This window comes from Poecilia mexicana, unplaced genomic scaffold (genome assembly GCF_051168715.1).
Source record: "Poecilia mexicana isolate PSO_F unplaced genomic scaffold, ASM5116871v1 scaffold_5, whole genome shotgun sequence".
Lineage (NCBI taxonomy): Eukaryota > Metazoa > Chordata > Actinopteri > Cyprinodontiformes > Poeciliidae > Poecilia > Poecilia mexicana.
In genome coordinates this window covers 10,603,738-10,621,432 of record NW_028263374.1, presented here as the reverse complement: position 1 = coordinate 10,621,432, position 17,695 = coordinate 10,603,738, and the positions used below count along the sequence as shown (strand labels likewise).

General features: G+C 38.3%; 3 protein-coding genes across 3 annotated transcripts; 1 reads left to right on the top strand and 2 right to left on the bottom strand.

Annotated features, from left to right (window-relative positions):
• Positions 1-148: 148 nt before the first annotated feature.
• Positions 149-3,232, bottom strand: LOC148159635 (cytidine deaminase-like). The gene is made up of 4 exons (XM_014986333.2): positions 3,018-3,232; positions 2,232-2,343; positions 993-1,050; positions 149-739 (listed from the first exon to the last, which is right to left on the bottom strand). The coding sequence occupies exons 1-4, from the start codon at positions 3,157-3,159 to the stop codon at positions 599-601; spliced, it is 453 nt and encodes a 150-aa protein (XP_014841819.2). The 5' UTR covers positions 3,160-3,232; the 3' UTR covers positions 149-598.
• A 666-nt stretch (positions 3,233-3,898) lies between these two features.
• Positions 3,899-7,066, bottom strand: LOC106917399 (putative trypsin-6). The gene is made up of 5 exons (XM_014986329.2): positions 6,744-7,066; positions 6,482-6,632; positions 6,120-6,261; positions 5,177-5,428; positions 3,899-4,420 (listed from the first exon to the last, which is right to left on the bottom strand). The coding sequence occupies exons 1-5, from the start codon at positions 6,805-6,807 to the stop codon at positions 4,271-4,273; spliced, it is 759 nt and encodes a 252-aa protein (XP_014841815.2). The 5' UTR covers positions 6,808-7,066; the 3' UTR covers positions 3,899-4,270.
• A 2,721-nt stretch (positions 7,067-9,787) lies between these two features.
• Positions 9,788-17,252, top strand: LOC106906166 (trypsin). Its single transcript, XM_088005508.1, has 5 exons — positions 9,788-10,217; positions 12,259-12,418; positions 14,335-14,476; positions 14,561-14,830; positions 16,877-17,252. The coding sequence occupies exons 1-5, from the start codon at positions 10,160-10,162 to the stop codon at positions 17,048-17,050; spliced, it is 804 nt and encodes a 267-aa protein (XP_087861634.1). The 5' UTR covers positions 9,788-10,159; the 3' UTR covers positions 17,051-17,252.
• The last annotated feature ends 443 nt before the right edge of the window (positions 17,253-17,695 follow it).

The window sequence follows — 17,695 nt, the reverse complement described above, 5'->3', positions numbered from 1 at the left end:
TCGTTCATATTTTTATAATGCGGATATAGAACATTTAAATATTGTTTGTTTGCAGACAACACAAAAATTGGTATTAATCATAAATATAACTGCTGCTAAACAAGTGGTGTTTACTGTTAAAGGTGTGTGCAAAACAAACCAAAACAACTTTTAAGTCAATTTCTTTTATTGCAGTACAATAGCTTCACTGAAACTTTTAGAAAAACTCGACTAATAAATTTTTTTTCATTAGACATTTACCTATTCAAATCTTAGATCCCCAACATGGGAAAAAAACAACAACATGAGAACATGCTATTCAAATTAGGCAAATTTAGGTTAAGCTTTAAACGTAAGGGAGGTAAAGACCAGCACACAGTATTCAGTTTGAGATTATGCTATTGCAACAAGATATGCTTCTATTCTATATATATATATATATATATATATATATATATATATATATATATATATATATATATATATATATATTTATTTATTTTTTCTTTTTTTACTCATACTTTACCAAAGATGAGAATAAATGTAGAGAAGGTTGTGTGTATGCTAAAACAGAGTGCATCTCATGTTTCTGTAAATTAACTCGTCATATAATCCAAGCTCAGTGTTTGCTGGGAATGTTGGGCACCTTCTCCTTGGACAGGTCATCGGGGCCAAAAGAGCGGGGCAGTAGCTCGTCCACAGTCATCTTCTCGTACGACTTATCGGTCTTTGTAAGGTAAACGTCCCAATTACACCCAAACTGTAGTTGGAAGAATAAAAAGATAAGAATAAATAATTATCTCTATCTTTCTATCTTAGATGGTTCATTCACAAATTCATAAGATGCCATGTACAATTGAATTCCTCAGCAGTACATGTGTATATATATATATATATATATATATATATATATATATATATATATATATATATATATATATATGTATGTGTGTGTATGTACTGCCTGGAGACAGAAAAAAAACAGGTATAGATAGTACAAAAACACATCATACCTCTCTCATGACTTGTCTGCAGGCTCCACATGGGGAGATGAGCTCTGTTTCCATATCACTGAACGATCAGAAGGCACAATTTCCTTTAAACTACAATAAATGCATTTCCTCTGAAAATGCAGTGTGGTTGCTGCATTGTTGAAGAGTAAAAATAAGCATCAACATTTAAAAAGTAAAAAGAGGATAAAACTGGAAAAATTAACACCATGTATCATGTTTAGGTGTTAGGTAGTATGGAAAAAGTGAGGTCTACGCAGTAGAGCACTCGGAGGTTATTTCAGTGATGAAATATGTTTATAATGCTAACATTCAAATAGCATGTCAGATGCCAGCAATAGTTTAAATGCTAACTTTGGCTAATGCAAAGGTATAAGCTTGTTAGCTATGAACATCAGATGTTACTATGCTATGGTTGGGTAATTTGATAGCATTAGCTAGCATGCTAATAAAAACTAAGCTATCATAAGCTTAAATGCTTAATGTATTGCTAATAGGAGTGAATATTAGCTTTGTGCTAAAGGTGGTTAATACGCTAGGATAAACTAATATGCAAATTTTAGGACATTAGCTAGCATTAGCAACTGTGTTCAGCTAATATGAAGACCTTAATATCCTTAAGAGTTGATATTAGGTTAGGTTATTAGCTATGTTAGCATTGACATACTTTACTTCCTTAATACAGACAAGTATTGAATATTTGGGCAAGAAAGAGTGAAATTGTTCATGACTAACTATAGTCTCTGGTTTGGTCTGTTAAATTAGCGAGCTGATTGTCAACTTTAAGCCTCCTAAGGACTTTATGAACTTAAGAGTCCATAAAGTCTCCAAAGACTAATGGAGAGGTCTGGTGGTTGCTCATTAATACATTTTTCTTTACTGTTTGGAAGATATGAGTACATGAGAACAGCTTTCCATTCTAGTTTATAGCAAATTTAATCTAAAGTGAATACTAGACTTGCTATAAAATGCTATAAGTTTTTAAAAATGCTTTCAGTGACATTTCAGCAGATAATTTGTATTGTACCCATTGGGAGACAATGACTCGGATTTAGCTGGATAGTGTCACTGGGTAGAGAGGGCTTTTTTTTCTGAGAATTTATAATTTTATTACCAAACTTGAGTGATACTGTATAATTATTTAGGCATTTTGATGTGCAAAGAGAAATGAAATGTGAAGTGCCTACAGGACAAATTTCTGTCCAGGGTGAATTCCAGACACCAATTAAAGGCGTTGGTTACCTGGCGATGGCAATGGCAATGAAGTCTTTGTAACCTTCTGACACGGCCTTTGCAATGACATTTCTTTCGGCACACACTCCCAGATTGTAACACGCGTTCTCCACATTGCAACCTGACAGAGGCACAAACAGACATAATGAGTGATCCTGTAAAGAGACCCACTACAGGTTACAGGTTACAGCTGGCTTATTTACTTATTCAGGTCTTTTCAAACAGTGACTCTCTGGGTCTTTGGACTCACAGCTGTTTGCTTGTCATTCACCTCACCACCCTTCACCCAACCCCCTCGTGTGATGAAAACAGGTGACTTGTCAAGCTTTGTGCTGTCCAGCAATGCTGACAGGACATCTGTGTCCGTGTACAAGGTGAGGTTGACACAGATTGCATCTATATTGTTAAAAGGTAGCATGTGATTCTGTCAGATGGACTTATGATGCCCTGTCACTTGGGAGGATTGTTGATTGATAGGCTGGATTGTAAAACTTTACTCTGAATTTTCCACATAGTTAACTCTTAGGTAACAATTAACATTATTTTGCAGCATCAGCTTCAGAACAAACCTACATATGTGCCGTTTAGATTATGAATTGAGTATCTTATCCCAGAAGTCAGAACTGATTTGGTTGAGTCAGACTGTGTAACACTGAACACAATGTACTGACAGTATTTCAAAACTCCTGAAGTCCAGTCATAAGCAATGCTACTAGTTTTCTGTTCTTCCGAAAATCAAATTCAACCTCTGTTCATCCTATTTGCTCTCCTCAGCTGTCCACACCCACAGCTTACCTGTAAAGACACGGCCGTCTCGAGTCTTGACTGCAGCTCCCACTCTAAATTTGCTGTAGGGAGAGTAAGAATGTTCTTTGGCCTTGTGGGACTGATTGATCAGTTCATTAACTTCCTCCGGTGACAAGTGCCTTTGGTCCATCCTGCGTTCTTTGTTTTGTTGGGTTGGTTTTGAGCATCTAAGTGAGAATGATGTGGCTCTGCTTTAAATGTGAAAAGGACAGAGGGAAAAGGGGTGAGGGTGCAAGTCATACAGCCAATCGGAAACCAACCCAACATGGCGTCATGAAGAAAAGGGGAGGCGGTTTTAATCCGCAATAAAGGACAAGTTATAGCAAAATACACTTGGGCGAGTCTTCTGAACTATCATGTGGGTTGAGTCACGCAAAACTTCCAAGTCTAGTTCTGGTTGTGTATTTGTGTTGTACATTTGATGTGGAACTCAAATGACAGAAAAGGGGAAGTAAACGGATACAAGTGGTTTTGAGTTGTTTGGCGTTATTTTTGCAATTTTTTACCTTTCCAAAAATACTCAGGATTTTTGTTAAAATTATCCCTGCTGCAGTAATGAAAATAGTAGAGAAAAGTATGAATAGAAATATTTACATTAAGATCGAGATTAAAAATATGTATCCTATTTTACATTTTGCATTACAAAATGTAAAAGTCATTAGATTTTTTGCATATTTTGCTTTTTTTTTGGGGGGGGGGGGTGGAATTATTGCACCTGGTGTTGCAGTCCAAATCATAACATGCATACATTTTTAAATATTCATCTAAAGACTTCATTACAAAATGTAAAAGAGGATATATATGTTTGAAAGACTCATGTGTTCATGTTTAGCTCGAGGTGAGCAAAACAACAGAAAAGGACAAGTCAGTTTGAGAAAATATGTATCTTTATTTTAGCTTCCTTTTTTTGTTGTACTTATTAGAAGAATTGTTTGAGAGGGGTAAAAAAAAATCCCAGACATGAATTTGCAACCTTATTTGAAATAGGGTCTAAAAAAAAAACAATGAAAGTGTATCTATTAAAAAAACAAAAACAAACTGTGTCTCTCTGTGTTGATCTGTTATAATAAGAATAATCCAGTCATTGATTAAAAAAGTGTAAAAAATATCACTCTGTAAGTTCGGTCATCTTGGCAGATTCATTCAAATTTATTAAGATAAACTATCAAAAAGACAGAAAAGCCTTTTGATCTTCAGCATCCATTTGAAGATTCATCTGAGGAGGGTCTTCTGGTGGATGGTTAGCTGTTCTGGATGACCCAGTCGATCCACGAGACGTAGTTTCTCACATTAGTGTAGACGCCGGGGTAAAAAGCATAAGCACAGCCGATGCCCCATGACACAATGCCTTCCAGTCTGCCGTTGCAGACCAGCGGTCCTCCTGAATCTCCCTGGCAGGAGCAAATGAAGGGGATATTTTTTAGAGCTAAATCCAAGTAATCTAAAGTGATGAAATAGGTTTTAATTAAAAATCAAACTTTTGTGCGTGACAACCATTTTTCCGTTCAGACATGTTTTTGTTTTTTTTTTCCAGATAAACTAAACAATCTGAAGTAGGTCTGGCTCATAAAATATTTGGATTTGTCAAACACCTTGAAATGTAAAACAAAATTAACACTGGAGGAACAATTTGCAACAGATCTTAGGTGTCCTTAAAACCTCTTTCTCTGCTCTGTCCGGTAAAGAAAATGAAGTAATACAGTTCTGACCATTTTATCAGCTGAATTAAGTTCTCACTTCCCGTTTCTTTCCTGGGAATTGTTAAACACTGAGAGCAAAACAATAACTCATCAGCTGTCACACCCTTTGGTTTAGCGTCAATTCCTGCATTTCCCGTTCAGACATGTTTTTTCCAGATAAACTGGTTAAACAATCCGAACTAGGTCTGGTTCATAAAATATCTGGATTTGTCAAACACCTTGAAATGTATTTAAAAATTAATATTGGTGGGACAATTTTGAAAAGAACTTAAGTATGCTTAAAGCTTGCTTCACTGCTCGACATAAAATGGCTGTTTGTGCTAACCGTTTAATCAACTGAACTTATTTCTGACTTTTTGTTTCTCTCCTTGTAATCGTTAAACACCGAGAGCAAAGCAACACCTCCTCTCCATCTCCAACCTTTGGTTTAGTGGTTTAGTGACTCACCTGACAAGAATCTCTTCCTCCATCAGTGGACCCAGCGCAGATCATGTTGTTTGTGATCCTGAAGTAGTAGTAGTACCAACAGTCTGCGAAGTAATCCACGTCTACAGACATCAGCTCAGGCGACAGGCTCTGGCCATAGACAGAGGTGACTCCCCATCCGCTAACAGTGCACCGAGCAAAGTTTTGCAAAGTGCCCGTGCGGGGCAAAATAACTGGACTGACCACTTCGTTGATGACAGCAGGACGGTCCAGCTTTCCACAAAAGAACAAACCGGTTGGTTAGCCACCTGAAAATGTTTGCAATGCATTTAAGATGCTTTCCAGCAACAAATCCTCACTGGTATCATGATAAGTCTGCTTTGTAAAATGTCCAAGTGAATTTAAAAAAATGAAAAAGGCGACAATGAAACTACACCGTCGATGCCATTTTTTTTGTCATTAGTTATTAGATTTTGCATATTTTGCCTTTTTTGGGGGGTTGGGGTTATTGCACTTGGTGTTGCAATCCAAATCATAACTTGCATATATTTTTAAATATTCATCTGTAGAAAGACTTCAAATGTTGCATTTATTATTATTATTATTGCACTTTTTTTTTTACCTCCCAAAAATCCTCATAAAATAATAACAATAATTGCACAGAAAAAAAAATGCTAAAAAATATTTATATACATTAATTAGACTTCACATTAAAAATATATATTAATAAATGACATATTGAAATATACTGCTATGTATTTACACATGGTTGCATATTTCATTTAAATACTACTTTTGGACACCAATTAGATTTGAAATTTGTGTATAAGGTCAGCTAAAGTTTTCATCTTCTCTCTGTTGTCTTTCACATCTCTGGGACATTCAGTCCAGTGGCTCTAACCACCCATTTCTGAGTGACTCAGCATTTTCTAAATCCAAACATTTGTCACAGCGGATGTTTTACCTTAAGGAGCATGATGTCGTTGTCCAGGTTCCAGTAATTGAACTTGTAATGTTTTATGATTAACAAGACGTCAAATATTTGCTCATATCCTTCCTTCTCTTTGATGTTATGCTCCCCCAGGACCACTTTCATCAGCTGATTCCTGCAGAGGTTATTTAAAAAAAAAAAAAAAGTACACAATACACTTCATCGTGTTTATGTAAAGACACCCGATGAGATCAGAATTATGTGATATTATTTCTTTCTGCCATAAAAGACTAACTATTATAATCCATTCTAAGCGTCACGATGTGGACTAACTTCTGTTACATATTAATGTGTGTTGGCGTGACTGGTGAAGGAGGACAGCTGCAGTAACTTACGGCCTCCAGCAGTGGGCAGCAGACACCACCCACTGCGGGTGAACCAGGGTGCCTCCACAGAAGAGGGAATCTCTGTACAGGAGAGAGGCTTGATATTTGATAGAGTAAGGCTCTACCACTGTGCCACCAACAATTCTGTTATCATTCTCAACTAAAAGAGACAAAGAAAAACAAAACATTTGTTCTCCTCTACGAAAGGTTGCATTTGCAAGCAGATCCACGTGAATATTCTGGCAAAACAGCAATGCGTATCATTTCTCACCTGCCAGGCTAGCAACAATCAGGGCGAGCAGTAAGAGGAGACAGTAGGGAGCAAGTTGCGTCATATCAGCTGCTACATAAAAAAAAAGAAAGATACAGACAATAAAAATCAAGTTAAGACAAAAATCCTCACGGAAAGCTGATGGAAAAGGGCACAAGCGTCGTACTGTTCATATACACAAAACAAACAAGTAATATTAATTCATTCCATTTTGAATTGCTAAATGAACAACAGAAAGACAAGTGGTAAAATAAATCTCAGAAGCAAGATCATTTTCACACAGCGGCAATAAATCATAACTATCAAATACACAAAATGCGTAATACTTCAGGATCAACACTTGCACCGAAGTTTGGAGATGCAATCAGAACAAAATATGACAGATTATAACATGACATAATGCAATGCAACATATCACAACACATGTAACATGGCAGTTACTCTAACAACAAAAGAAAATGCAACATAACATAAAGTAATAAAATGTGATGTAAATAATCAAACATTTTCTTACATTTCATTGCATAATGTGAAGTAACACTAGGTAAAATAACATAATGTAAATCTATGCTATATATAAAATGATAACATAACATAACCGTGAAGAAAAGAGCTCAGGAGTCATTCATCACCCTGGCAGATTTAGGTTTGCAGTAATCTTTCAGTATGATCAACATGTTTCTTTTGACTGGATGAAAAACAACTTCTTGAGCAGCGAATGAAAAGCCTTTTAAATCTAAGTCTGCCAGGGATGCGATTAACACTCTCACTGCTTAGTGGTAGCAACACATAAGCTTTCTCACCTTATCAACAGTTTTGTCAAAATCCTCCAAGTTACCAGCTTCAAGACACACTAAAACATTCCCACACATCACGAGGAGACGGAGAAGTCTCAGGACTCTTTTATACTCTAAATAAGCCTGTCCCTCTCATTATCCCTCACCATTATTAACATCTCTGTCACATTCAGAAAGGAGAGTATCTGACCCAGTACTAGAAGAAGAAGAAAAAAAAAACACTTTATCCTTCTTTTATTACACCTTTTTCTTTGGGGGGCCTTTGTTCTCACAGCATCAACTTATTGTTCGGCGTTGCAGATAAAGTGAATCTTTGCAGACATGAAACCCAACAAGCCAGTGAAATGACAACCTATACTCGTTCGACATGTTGTTTTTATATCCAGCGATGTTATAAAGAGCCCTCTCGTGTTCTGTCCACCTGAGAAGAGGCAGGAGACGATGGCAGTCATTCTTTCTTTGAACAAGGAAAAGTTTTCTCTTTTTGTCCCCCTCTAGTATTCCTGTAAAGCTGGTCAGAGAGTAAATCTGCTTAACCCTCTTTGTACATCTCACATTGACTCGTGATCAAAAGTAACCACCATGTGCGAAGGTGTTGCTGACCGTGCTTCAGCTGAAATGCAACTCCTTTCTTATTTCATTTTGCCCCTCACCGCCATATTTCGCCCCAGACTCCCCTCATTTATTTCCTCACAGAGTTTGCAGCCATATGGGTGTTTGCAACTCCTAGCCTACATACAATCAGCACTCCCCGAGGTGTCGCTCCACCTGTGAGCTTGGAAGGTGATAGCATGCTGAGCTTTCCCTCGGGTGAAGCGTCGCTGTGACAAAAACAGTGTGCGCCTTTGTGTCTGGCGTGTTTGTGAGACAGGGAATGTTTTGGGAAATGAATGTTGGAGTTGAAAAATAGAAAAGACAAGAGAATCAAACCTTTCCCCACAGAACAACACAAACTAGAGCGAAAGAAGGGTGATGCACGGTTTTAAAAAAAAGATGAATAACAGCATGAAAAAGTGTGTTGTGCATTTCCGCCTGAACTGACAGGAATGTCCGGAAGAGTGATAATCAAAGAAATAGCCATGATATCTCTGGAGAAGCTGCAGAGGTCCATTAACAAGACAACTACAGAAGCAAGATTGGATTTTCTTGGGCAGTTTCAGAACATAACTATGGTTCCGTCTGAACCATTCCATGTAAGTCCATCTCCTGCTAAAGAAAAGCGTCCTCACACAGCATGATGCTACCACCACCGTGTTCCACAGTGGTCTGCTCAGGGCTCAGTTGAAATAAATGAAGCTTAAAAATATGCTGTTCATAAAATAATAAATTAATGATGTACAAAAGAAGAAAAAAAAAAACTTAGAAAGAAAATTTTGGAAAGTCTTTTTCACCATTTTCTTGCTGTCTGGAGGAAAACGGTCAATCTGGTGCTGTGTTCATTTGCAGCTCGGACTTGGGAAACACCTGGCCATGGAAGGTCACAACACACAAAGCCGTTTCTCCCTTTCTCTGGGTAAAACATCAATTAGTCAGATGGCTCCACATGTGGGACAAGAGGAGGTCAGGTGACCGCCTCCTCTTACCCCTCCCCCCTTCCCCAACAACACACACACCAACACTTCCCTCCCAGCCCTCCCACTGTGGCTGATATTGACTTGCCAGATGGCTGATCATAATCACAGTCATCATCATCATCATCATCATCATCATCATCATCATCATCATCATCATCATCATCATCATTGTCGTCGTAGGTTGATAAGGGCTTCTTATCGTTGCTGACACAGATTCAGCAATGGCCGATGAGTCAGAAAGAGACACTTGGGTGCAGAATCCCTCTGTGTGAATATCCCCAGGATTACACAACAAAACCACACAGAAATACACACACATATGTACTCACACACACAGTACATCTTTCTAGAGACTTTGCATTGACTTCCATCCATTTTTCATTCATTTCTACAGCCAAACCCTGATCCTAACCCTACATCTAACCCATACTCAGTTCACAACCTTTGTCCTAAACCTTAGTCCTAACCCAAAAACAGCACCTATTCTCAATGAGCTTTGGGCCCCATAAGGACCAGTCGGTCCTCACAACGTAGCATTTGTTGGAAAAATGGTCCTTACACTGTATCAAATACATGAACACATACTCTCACACCCACACAGACACGCACACACGCACTCACACAGATACTTCAGCAGGGATAATCCTGGATGTTGAAAGAGAGCGTGCTGATACAGTATAGATGAACCCACCCGGGCACAGTGCCATCTTTGTTGCTATGGCAACAACGTTGGGCCTTTCAACAAGTCAGGAGGGTCAGAGGACAGGCATTTCTGATAATAAAGACTTTCTGAATGTGAACTTTTGTTGCTCCTACTTCTCTTTTTCTCCTCTCAGCCCATCCCAGAGTGACTTTGCAGCTTCATGAAAACCAGTGAAATTAAAAACTTTTTTTTTTAATAGGGAAACTGAAGGATACAGTTTGATTAGAATCACTTCCACTGGTACCAGAGAAGAAGGAATGAACAGCCTGGGCTGACAGAGAGAAGGCTGCTTGTCTGCAGTGATCCAGTCATATCGTCTAAAGAAACATCCCTGTTTGCTATATGATGAACCTGCTCATGTGTTTAGCCTGTCTGCTCCTGGCGCTAACCGCGGTCAACAGTGAGTACATTTTTTTGGGATAAATGCCTAAAATGTAATAGTTTAATGTATCTCCTTTATTGTTGCATAGTAAAAAAAACTAAAAAATCATTGAATTGAATAAATAAATTGGTATACTTTATTTAAAGTTCCTTTCGGGATAAATTAACTAATTTGTAAATTGAATTTGAAATATAGTTGCTGATGTCTTGTTCAGCCAGAGTGCAAACTTTGAACATGTCAGACCAACAGACTGCTGCCTTCCTTCTTAACTTTCAGATAGTGAGTCATTTTTCTGCAGACATTTTGTGCATGCACAATGCAATACGCTACTGCAAGAAAAACAAAAAAAAAAAGATGCTTTGAGAAAGAGAAGGAGCCCCACTAGTTCCCCAATCCAGCCTCATAAGGTTAAAAACTGGACATTTCTTTTACTTTCGGGGCTCCTTTGGACATTTGAGAGAACACAAAGATCCACGTAAGGCCCTGGTGAGCCCAAACACTGCAGAATCAACAAAGGCAAAATTCAATTTGACACGCTTTAATTTTATGATCCACCCACAATTCAACATAAATCAATCCTTATCTTTTCCTTAGGGAAGAGTTAACTACGTAAAGCGACGTAGAATTTCTCATTTGAATAATTTAGAAACGTGTTTTAAGAAAATCCATGATAAATAATGTTTTTTAGGTTAAACTCTGACGTCAGCCTGAACATTAATTTAGTCTAATGCCTACATGGCTAGCTAATTAAATGTAAAATAGCACAAGAGTGGAGTAAGTTTTATCTTCAAGGTTAGTCTGTTTATTTTCTATCTCTCTTCATGTGTCATAATAATAATAATAATAATAATAATAATAATAATAATAATAATAATATAATTTCAACCAAAATCACGTTTGATTGGCTGATCAGCATCAGACAACGACTCATCCCTCACTTCACCTGCTGGCTCCTCCTGAGGCAAAGCTGAATATTAAGAGAGATGAAAAAAATACCGAACCAATAAGAAGCTATGCCGAGACGATTCAGTACCAGATCTGATCAATTTGGGAGAAGATCGGGTTACGAAAAATTTATTCTTTTGTATTACACACTTTGCTATGATCATCTAGTTTTACGTTGGCTCACCTCCAGTGAGCTCAACTATTTTTCTGCACATGCAATTAAAAATAAAATAAAAAACATTTCTTTACAACATTTTTTCCTACCTTTTTTATGCCTTAAAATGTAAAAAGAAATTGGAAAAAAAATCCTGACACAAAGGATCATAATTCATGCATGAGGGTGTTAAAATGCCTCAGAATGGGTTCAAAATCCTATTTAGAATCACTAGAATCTAGTTTAAGCGTTAAAGGTGCAAATATGTCAGAAAAAAGATAAAAAGTGGGAAAAAAAAACTGAGAAGTTTGCTGAGTCACACTATTTAATTATTTTTGGAATGGTGTTGAACAAAGAAAGATCTTGATCAATCATAAGTGGAAATGGATATGAATGATTTTGAGAGAGTGTGCATTCTTTCCCCCTCATGTTGAGGAGTCGCAGGAAATGATCCCCACTTCTCCTCCGTCTCTGATTGTGCAGCCTGAGGTCAGAGCTCCACGGTTCAGTAGTTACATAATGCTGGCAGGAGAGTCCCTGCTGTAATGTTTCTGCAGCCAGAGTGAAGTAGTGACGCTGCGTTCCATTACCTTTATTGCACCGAGGCCCCCCATATGGCAGAAATGTAGCAATTTTCCAAATGGGTAAATTAACTTGGAGGAAGTGGGATAACGAGCAAAACTCTACAGTCTTTCTACTCACCGAGGGCGTTCTGTTTTACACGTGGACTTTGACCAGCTGTCATAGCTTTCCTACAAATGCAGCTTTGGTTGCTTGCTGTTTTTTTTTTTTTTTTTTTTTTTTAGGATAAACTATCCCAACGCTTCACTGCTAATCCAGTTTACCAGGAGAATATTTGATTGTCCATCAATTCATATCCGACAGCAATGATGGACAATTCACAGTAAATCTAAACGTAAACATGTGTATAGATTGCATCCTGTTTGTTTCTCCTTGCAGGCCGAGCGCTTATGCAGAGCCGCATAATCGGCGGCCACGTCGCTGCACCGAACTCCATCAAATACATGGTGTCTCTTCAGAGATCCAGCCGCCAACACTTTTGTGGGGGATCGCTAGTTCACAGGTACTGGGTTCTGACTGCAGCGCACTGTAACATCGGGTAAGAGTGTCCAACAGCTGTAATCATCTGTAACTATGAGCTTGAAGGATACCGCTACACGATTCATGTAATATATATTCTCCCCAGTCCTTTCGACACTGTGAAAAATGTCCACGCCGCTGACATTGCCTCTCTGCCTCAGTTGAACACCCACAAATCCTGTGTCGCATCGCTGTCACTGTCACATGTTCTTCCCTGCCCCACCTGAAGCACACGCACAAATGGCAAGAAAGGCGTAAATAAACATCAGTTATTAATATCGCCCCAGTTTTACTATGTAGAAAAAATTGACTTGTATCTGTCGATACCGATGTTAATGCGGATATATTGTGCGTTCCGAATAAAAACTACTCCGTAACATAATTTCTAATGTCTAAGAAGCAATAGCATTTTTTTACATTCACTTTCCTAACTTTGACATATTGTGTTGAGATTTCATGTGATAGAAAAAAATGTACTGTGCATCTTTCATGTAAGCCCCCTTTACTGCAAAACCCCTAAATGTAACCCACTGCATCCAATTGCTTACACCATTTAATTATGTAAATTTTAGTCAGTTTATTGTATCACTCAGTATGGTAGGAGCATATTTTTGGAAACAAAAAAAAAAAAGCCCTTTCTGGTATAAACAGGTAATGTCACAGCAAACTTGTGCATTGGAGGTCAAACTGCACACAAACAGATACAGTTGAGTCAGCTGACCTTGGTGCATCATCATTCCTGTGTGTGTACTTGTCCGCACGCGTGTGTGTGTTAAACACAGAGTGACAGTGAAGTGTCATCTTGTCTAGTTCCTGGAAATCATCCATATCTCTGTAGCACTGCTCCAGTCCTGCCAGATCACAGTAAGCCATTGTTCCTGATCCATCCAGCTGCAGTCGCAGTCAATCCTTTTCCACACCCTGAGCTGGTAAATTTCTACACTGCTGACACATTTTTCCGTATGCCATTTACTTATTCAAAGAAGTACCGAAATAAACTCTGCGCACAATTATTCAATAGGCTGTTCTCCTGAATATATTGCTTTGTACAACTACACTGCTGAAAGTCAATCCAAAATGTTAGCAAGTGTAAATTCTTAGGAAAGTAGAAGTGAGTTTTTGAGTTTTTGTTATGAGAATATCTATGTGTGTACAAGTACTGGACAGCTAAGATGGTGCAGAATTATAAAGCAACCGAATGAAATGGGTTTTGTTTTTCACCACACTTACTCATTTTTAATCTACTAAAGCGATTTTAATAAATCAACATCTGCAGATAAAAATTTCTGACTTTGAAAAATAATCATCACAGCTGTGAGCCCTGATTTCATGGAGTCAGTTGACAATCTGTTCACAATCAACTTTTTGTGTAGCAGCAACCAAACCTTTTAGTTCTGGACTCTCCTGCTCTCCTGTTGTGGCTCAGGAATTAGAATTAGGTAACACCAAAGGAGAACGGCTTCCTTTAAGAAGTCCATATTTCGGCTTAGTGAATAGTCAAAATAGTAATGCAGACACGTCAATAGGGAAGACAGCGCTGCACATTTTTCCTAGTTTGCTTATTGTTGAATACAACTCAGCCCTCATCTGGCCTGGAAGAAGATTTAACAAACTGTGGAATACATTTTTGTTTTGTATATTTTACATCCTGTCGCAATTTATTTCCACTTCAAACGAGCATACTTGAGTGAAACGTGGGGGAACTAGTTGTGACCAAATAAAATAACTTTCTTTCTCAATTGATGTTTCAAGAGTGCTGCATCCTTCTGAAAGATTTTTTTTTAAATCACATTTTCCTTTTCAGAGTAGTAATATATTGTGTTGCTCTCCCATCATTGCACAAACACACATCTTGAAGGTGGAAAAAAAAAATGCATGAAAATGATAATGTTTAAAAGTGACGTTCCGTGCAATGCTTGCATGTGTGTGTTTTAGGGCAGATCAGATGATGATAGTGGCAGGCGACTACAAAGTAAATATCTTCGAGGGTACTGAGCAGTACGCTAAACCCCACAAGCTGGTCGTTCATCCCTCATACAACAGCAGCACCAACAACGCTGATATCATGCTCATCAAGGTACTGCAGAGATTCATCTTTTCAAAACTGTGTGTGTGTGTGTGAACATTTTACAACCTCCTTTTCCTTTTCTTTTACTCTCAGTTGCGTGCCCCTATGGTCCTGAACAAGTTTGTGTCACTGGCGCCTCTCCCCAGACAGGGCACAGGCGTGGTCGAAGGCCACCTGTGTCAGGTGTCTGGATGGGGCCACGTCAGGGTGAGTGGTGGAGGACAGGTCCCTGTTAAGCTCAGGACGGTCACAGTGCCCATTGTTTCAGCCGCGAGATGCAACGGCAGCGACTCCTTCAACGGCAACATCACGGCGAACATGATCTGCGCCGGCTACCCGTCCGGAGGAAAGGACGCGTGCAAGGTTAACCCGGGGGCCGTAGGGTGGCACACGGCTCAACCTGTTTGGACACACGGGAGTGTCTTGTCCTTGAAAACACGTTAATTTATTTCTCAGACAATACATTTTCCATCGCCCAGTAATGCCATAATGTATATCAGGTAGCACAAGCTGATCTGATTCTCATCTCAGATCGGAGTATATCCGTAACACAGTTTTGGGGAAGTCCATCCCTTTGTCAGTAAGAGGACACAGCTTGTTATGTCAGTACATAATGAATTGTTAGGCTGACATGCCAGACTGTAGTTGCAGATGAAATGGGAAGTCTCAAAGGTCAAAGTTTAACTGTGATTAAAAAAAAAAAAAGAGCTAATCTGGTGGATGGCAGCAAAACAACAGCACACTTAAATGCTGGTGGATGTTATGGTGCATTCATTGTGCTTATTCATGTGTCTCCTTTCTTTCTTAGCCTTTAATGTGAGAAGAAAATGACCTGAAATTCAATATGCGATGTACCAGTAGTCATTTGCCTTTGTGAAGAGAAACCTACTTCTAAAACTGATACATCTAACTCTGTACTGGGAGACTTTTCAAGCAGTTGCGCGATAAAACGGCAATGAAAGTATTCACACCCCTCAATCATTTTCACATTTGTCATCCTACAACGACAAACTTCATTGTATGTTAAACTTCAATGTGATTATTCATGACTGATCAATATAAACCAAAATCTATATTTGTGGGGTGAAAGGGAAACATTGTGTATTTTTTACTCATAAAAATCTGAATTTTTTTTTTTTTTTTTTGTTGCAGATTCCCAATATAATTTTGGTCTTTACTTTGACTTTGCCAATTTAATACAACTGTGGTTTGACTTGACCAGGAATGTTCGATGTTTAGCAATATGCTTCCATCAACTCTATGCAACTTACCTGTCTCTGCAGAGAAGAAGCCTGCCCACAGCATGCTACGTCCACCACCATGTTTCATCACGTGGGTGGTGTTCACAGTGAAGTACAGCATTAGTTTTCTGTCACACAGTGTTTTGCATTCATGCCAGACAGTTTAGTTTGGTCCCATCTGATGAGAGTATCTTCTTGTGCATGTTTCCTCTATATGCCTCAAAATAAACTGTAAATTTGACTTTTTATGGCTAACTTTCCACGTTTATTTTGTTCTTGCCATTGTTCCGAAATGGCTGGATTTGTGCACAACCGGTAGCCGTTGAGACTCCTGATTGCTTCTTTGCTTCTTTGCTAATCTTCTCTATCAAAATCTCTGACACCTTCATGGAATAAAATTTATTTATTCTGACAAAAGAAAAAAATGCAGAGGACGATATCCTTGAATTGAAGGACTTCTAAAAGGCAACTGTTTGTGTTGTAATTCATCTAGAGGTTTTAGAGGAAAGCGAATGATTGCAATTCACAGTTGAATTTGATGTTAAACCATGGATCATTTTCTTCCCACCATCAAAGTTACACTCTGATTTGAGTTCATCAATCCTATTAAATCCTAGTAAAGTACTTTGAAGTTTACAGTTGCAAGATGACAAATAAAAATATAAACATTTCTGCTTATGCTTCTACAAAGTGGGTTTTTTCCTGTTTAATTTTTAATCACAAACATTGTATTGGTGAATGCAATGTTTCACTGAAACACTGAAAAACAGTTTGAAGAGGGGGAAAAATATACAAACACAAGTTTCAATATTTTTCCAGAATATTTTGAGATGTTTTTGAAACAATCTTTGAAATTTAGATACGATTACTAAAAGCTACCATTTCTGAAATGCAATATTTCATATCTGCGAAGTGAGGCTTTTTCACTGGACGTCATTTGTTCTACAAAATGAATGACACATCAAATTATGTAACATTATATTAGTATGCTTGAAGACAATACAATAAAAGTGACCTTAAATCCCTGAGACATTCAAGCCAAAAGATTAGCAAGCCCCTGCTCAAACGTTTTCCCACAGGCTCAGCTTCATGTGAAATCTGAAGGTGTAATCACCAAGGGGACATTGTGGCTCGGTAACTGATAGAGGGTGTGGTCTTGTCTTTGCAGGGAGACTCGGGCGGGCCGCTGGTGTGCAGGGGCCGGGTGTACGGCATGGTTTCATGGGGCAACGGCTGCGGCGACGCTCAGTTTCCAGGCGTGTACACCGCTGTGTCCAGGTTCCGCCGCTGGATAGATCAAACCATCTACGGGCCACACCTGCGCTGTTTCGGATACAGATGAAGCTCCGAGTGTCATCCTGTCATTGTTATCAGTGTAAAAAGACATGCATCCTCTGCTCTAAACTATTAAAGCTTTAGTAAAAGTCTGTGTCAACTAAAATCATTACTGGATCCCCTGCTGGGCTGTTTACAATCCTCCTACTGTGGTTCACAACCTGTAAGAAATTGCAGATTTATGACAATAAATACCATCGCTTGGATAAGAGTGTGATATTTCTTAGTCACTTCTTAGGGTGTGAGGTAAGCTTTTTTACATTTTGCCACATTGCTTCAGTGTTTCCTATTGGGATTTATTTTATAGACCAATGCAAAGCGGTAAATAATTATCAAGTGGAAGAAAAAATAAAAACTTCTATAGATATAAGGTAGGGAATAGAGCGGTATCCTGAAAACCGACAGAAAACAGGAAAACTATAAAGACAAGTTTTGCATATGCCAAGTTATATAAACTTAGCAATATATTATTATTTGTATATCTATTTTTTCCGGTTTTTAATTATTTGTTTATTTATTTTTTTACCTGCACCAGAAACATTTTAATACATTATAAGCACATTTATAGTTTTTTTAATATTTTTTCTGTAAACTCCGGTAGCCAAGCAAAGAGATTATTTGGTGCCAAATTCACAGTTGCATCTTTGTGCAA

What these genes read in the sequence shown, in the direction of transcription:
- LOC148159635 (XM_014986333.2), bottom strand. Translation starts at nt 3,159, where the DNA reads ATGGACCAAAGGCACTTGTCACCGGAGGAAGTTAATGAACTGATCAAT. An exon ending in ATTGCCATTGCCATCGCCAG is followed by an intron (nt 1,051 to 2,231) that starts GTAACCAACGCC and finishes CTGATCGTTCAG; the next exon opens with TGATATGGAAACAGAGCTCA. An exon ending in GCAGACAAGTCATGAGAGAG is followed by an intron (nt 740 to 992) that starts GTATGATGTGTT and finishes TTCCAACTACAG; the next exon opens with TTTGGGTGTAATTGGGACGT.
- LOC106917399 (XM_014986329.2), bottom strand. Translation starts at nt 6,807, where the DNA reads ATGACGCAACTTGCTCCCTACTGTCTCCTCTTACTGCTCGCCCTGATT. An exon ending in GCTGCCCACTGCTGGAGGCC is followed by an intron (nt 6,262 to 6,481) that starts GTAAGTTACTGC and finishes TAACCTCTGCAG; the next exon opens with GAATCAGCTGATGAAAGTGG. An exon ending in GAGGAAGAGATTCTTGTCAG is followed by an intron (nt 4,421 to 5,176) that starts GTGAGTCACTAA and finishes TGCTCCTGCCAG; the next exon opens with GGAGATTCAGGAGGACCGCT.
- LOC106906166 (XM_088005508.1), top strand. Translation starts at nt 10,160, where the DNA reads ATGATGAACCTGCTCATGTGTTTAGCCTGTCTGCTCCTGGCGCTAACC. An exon ending in GGCGCTAACCGCGGTCAACA is followed by an intron (nt 10,218 to 12,258) that starts GTGAGTACATTT and finishes TTCTCCTTGCAG; the next exon opens with GCCGAGCGCTTATGCAGAGC. An exon ending in GCAGCGCACTGTAACATCGG is followed by an intron (nt 12,419 to 14,334) that starts GTAAGAGTGTCC and finishes TGTGTGTTTTAG; the next exon opens with GGCAGATCAGATGATGATAG.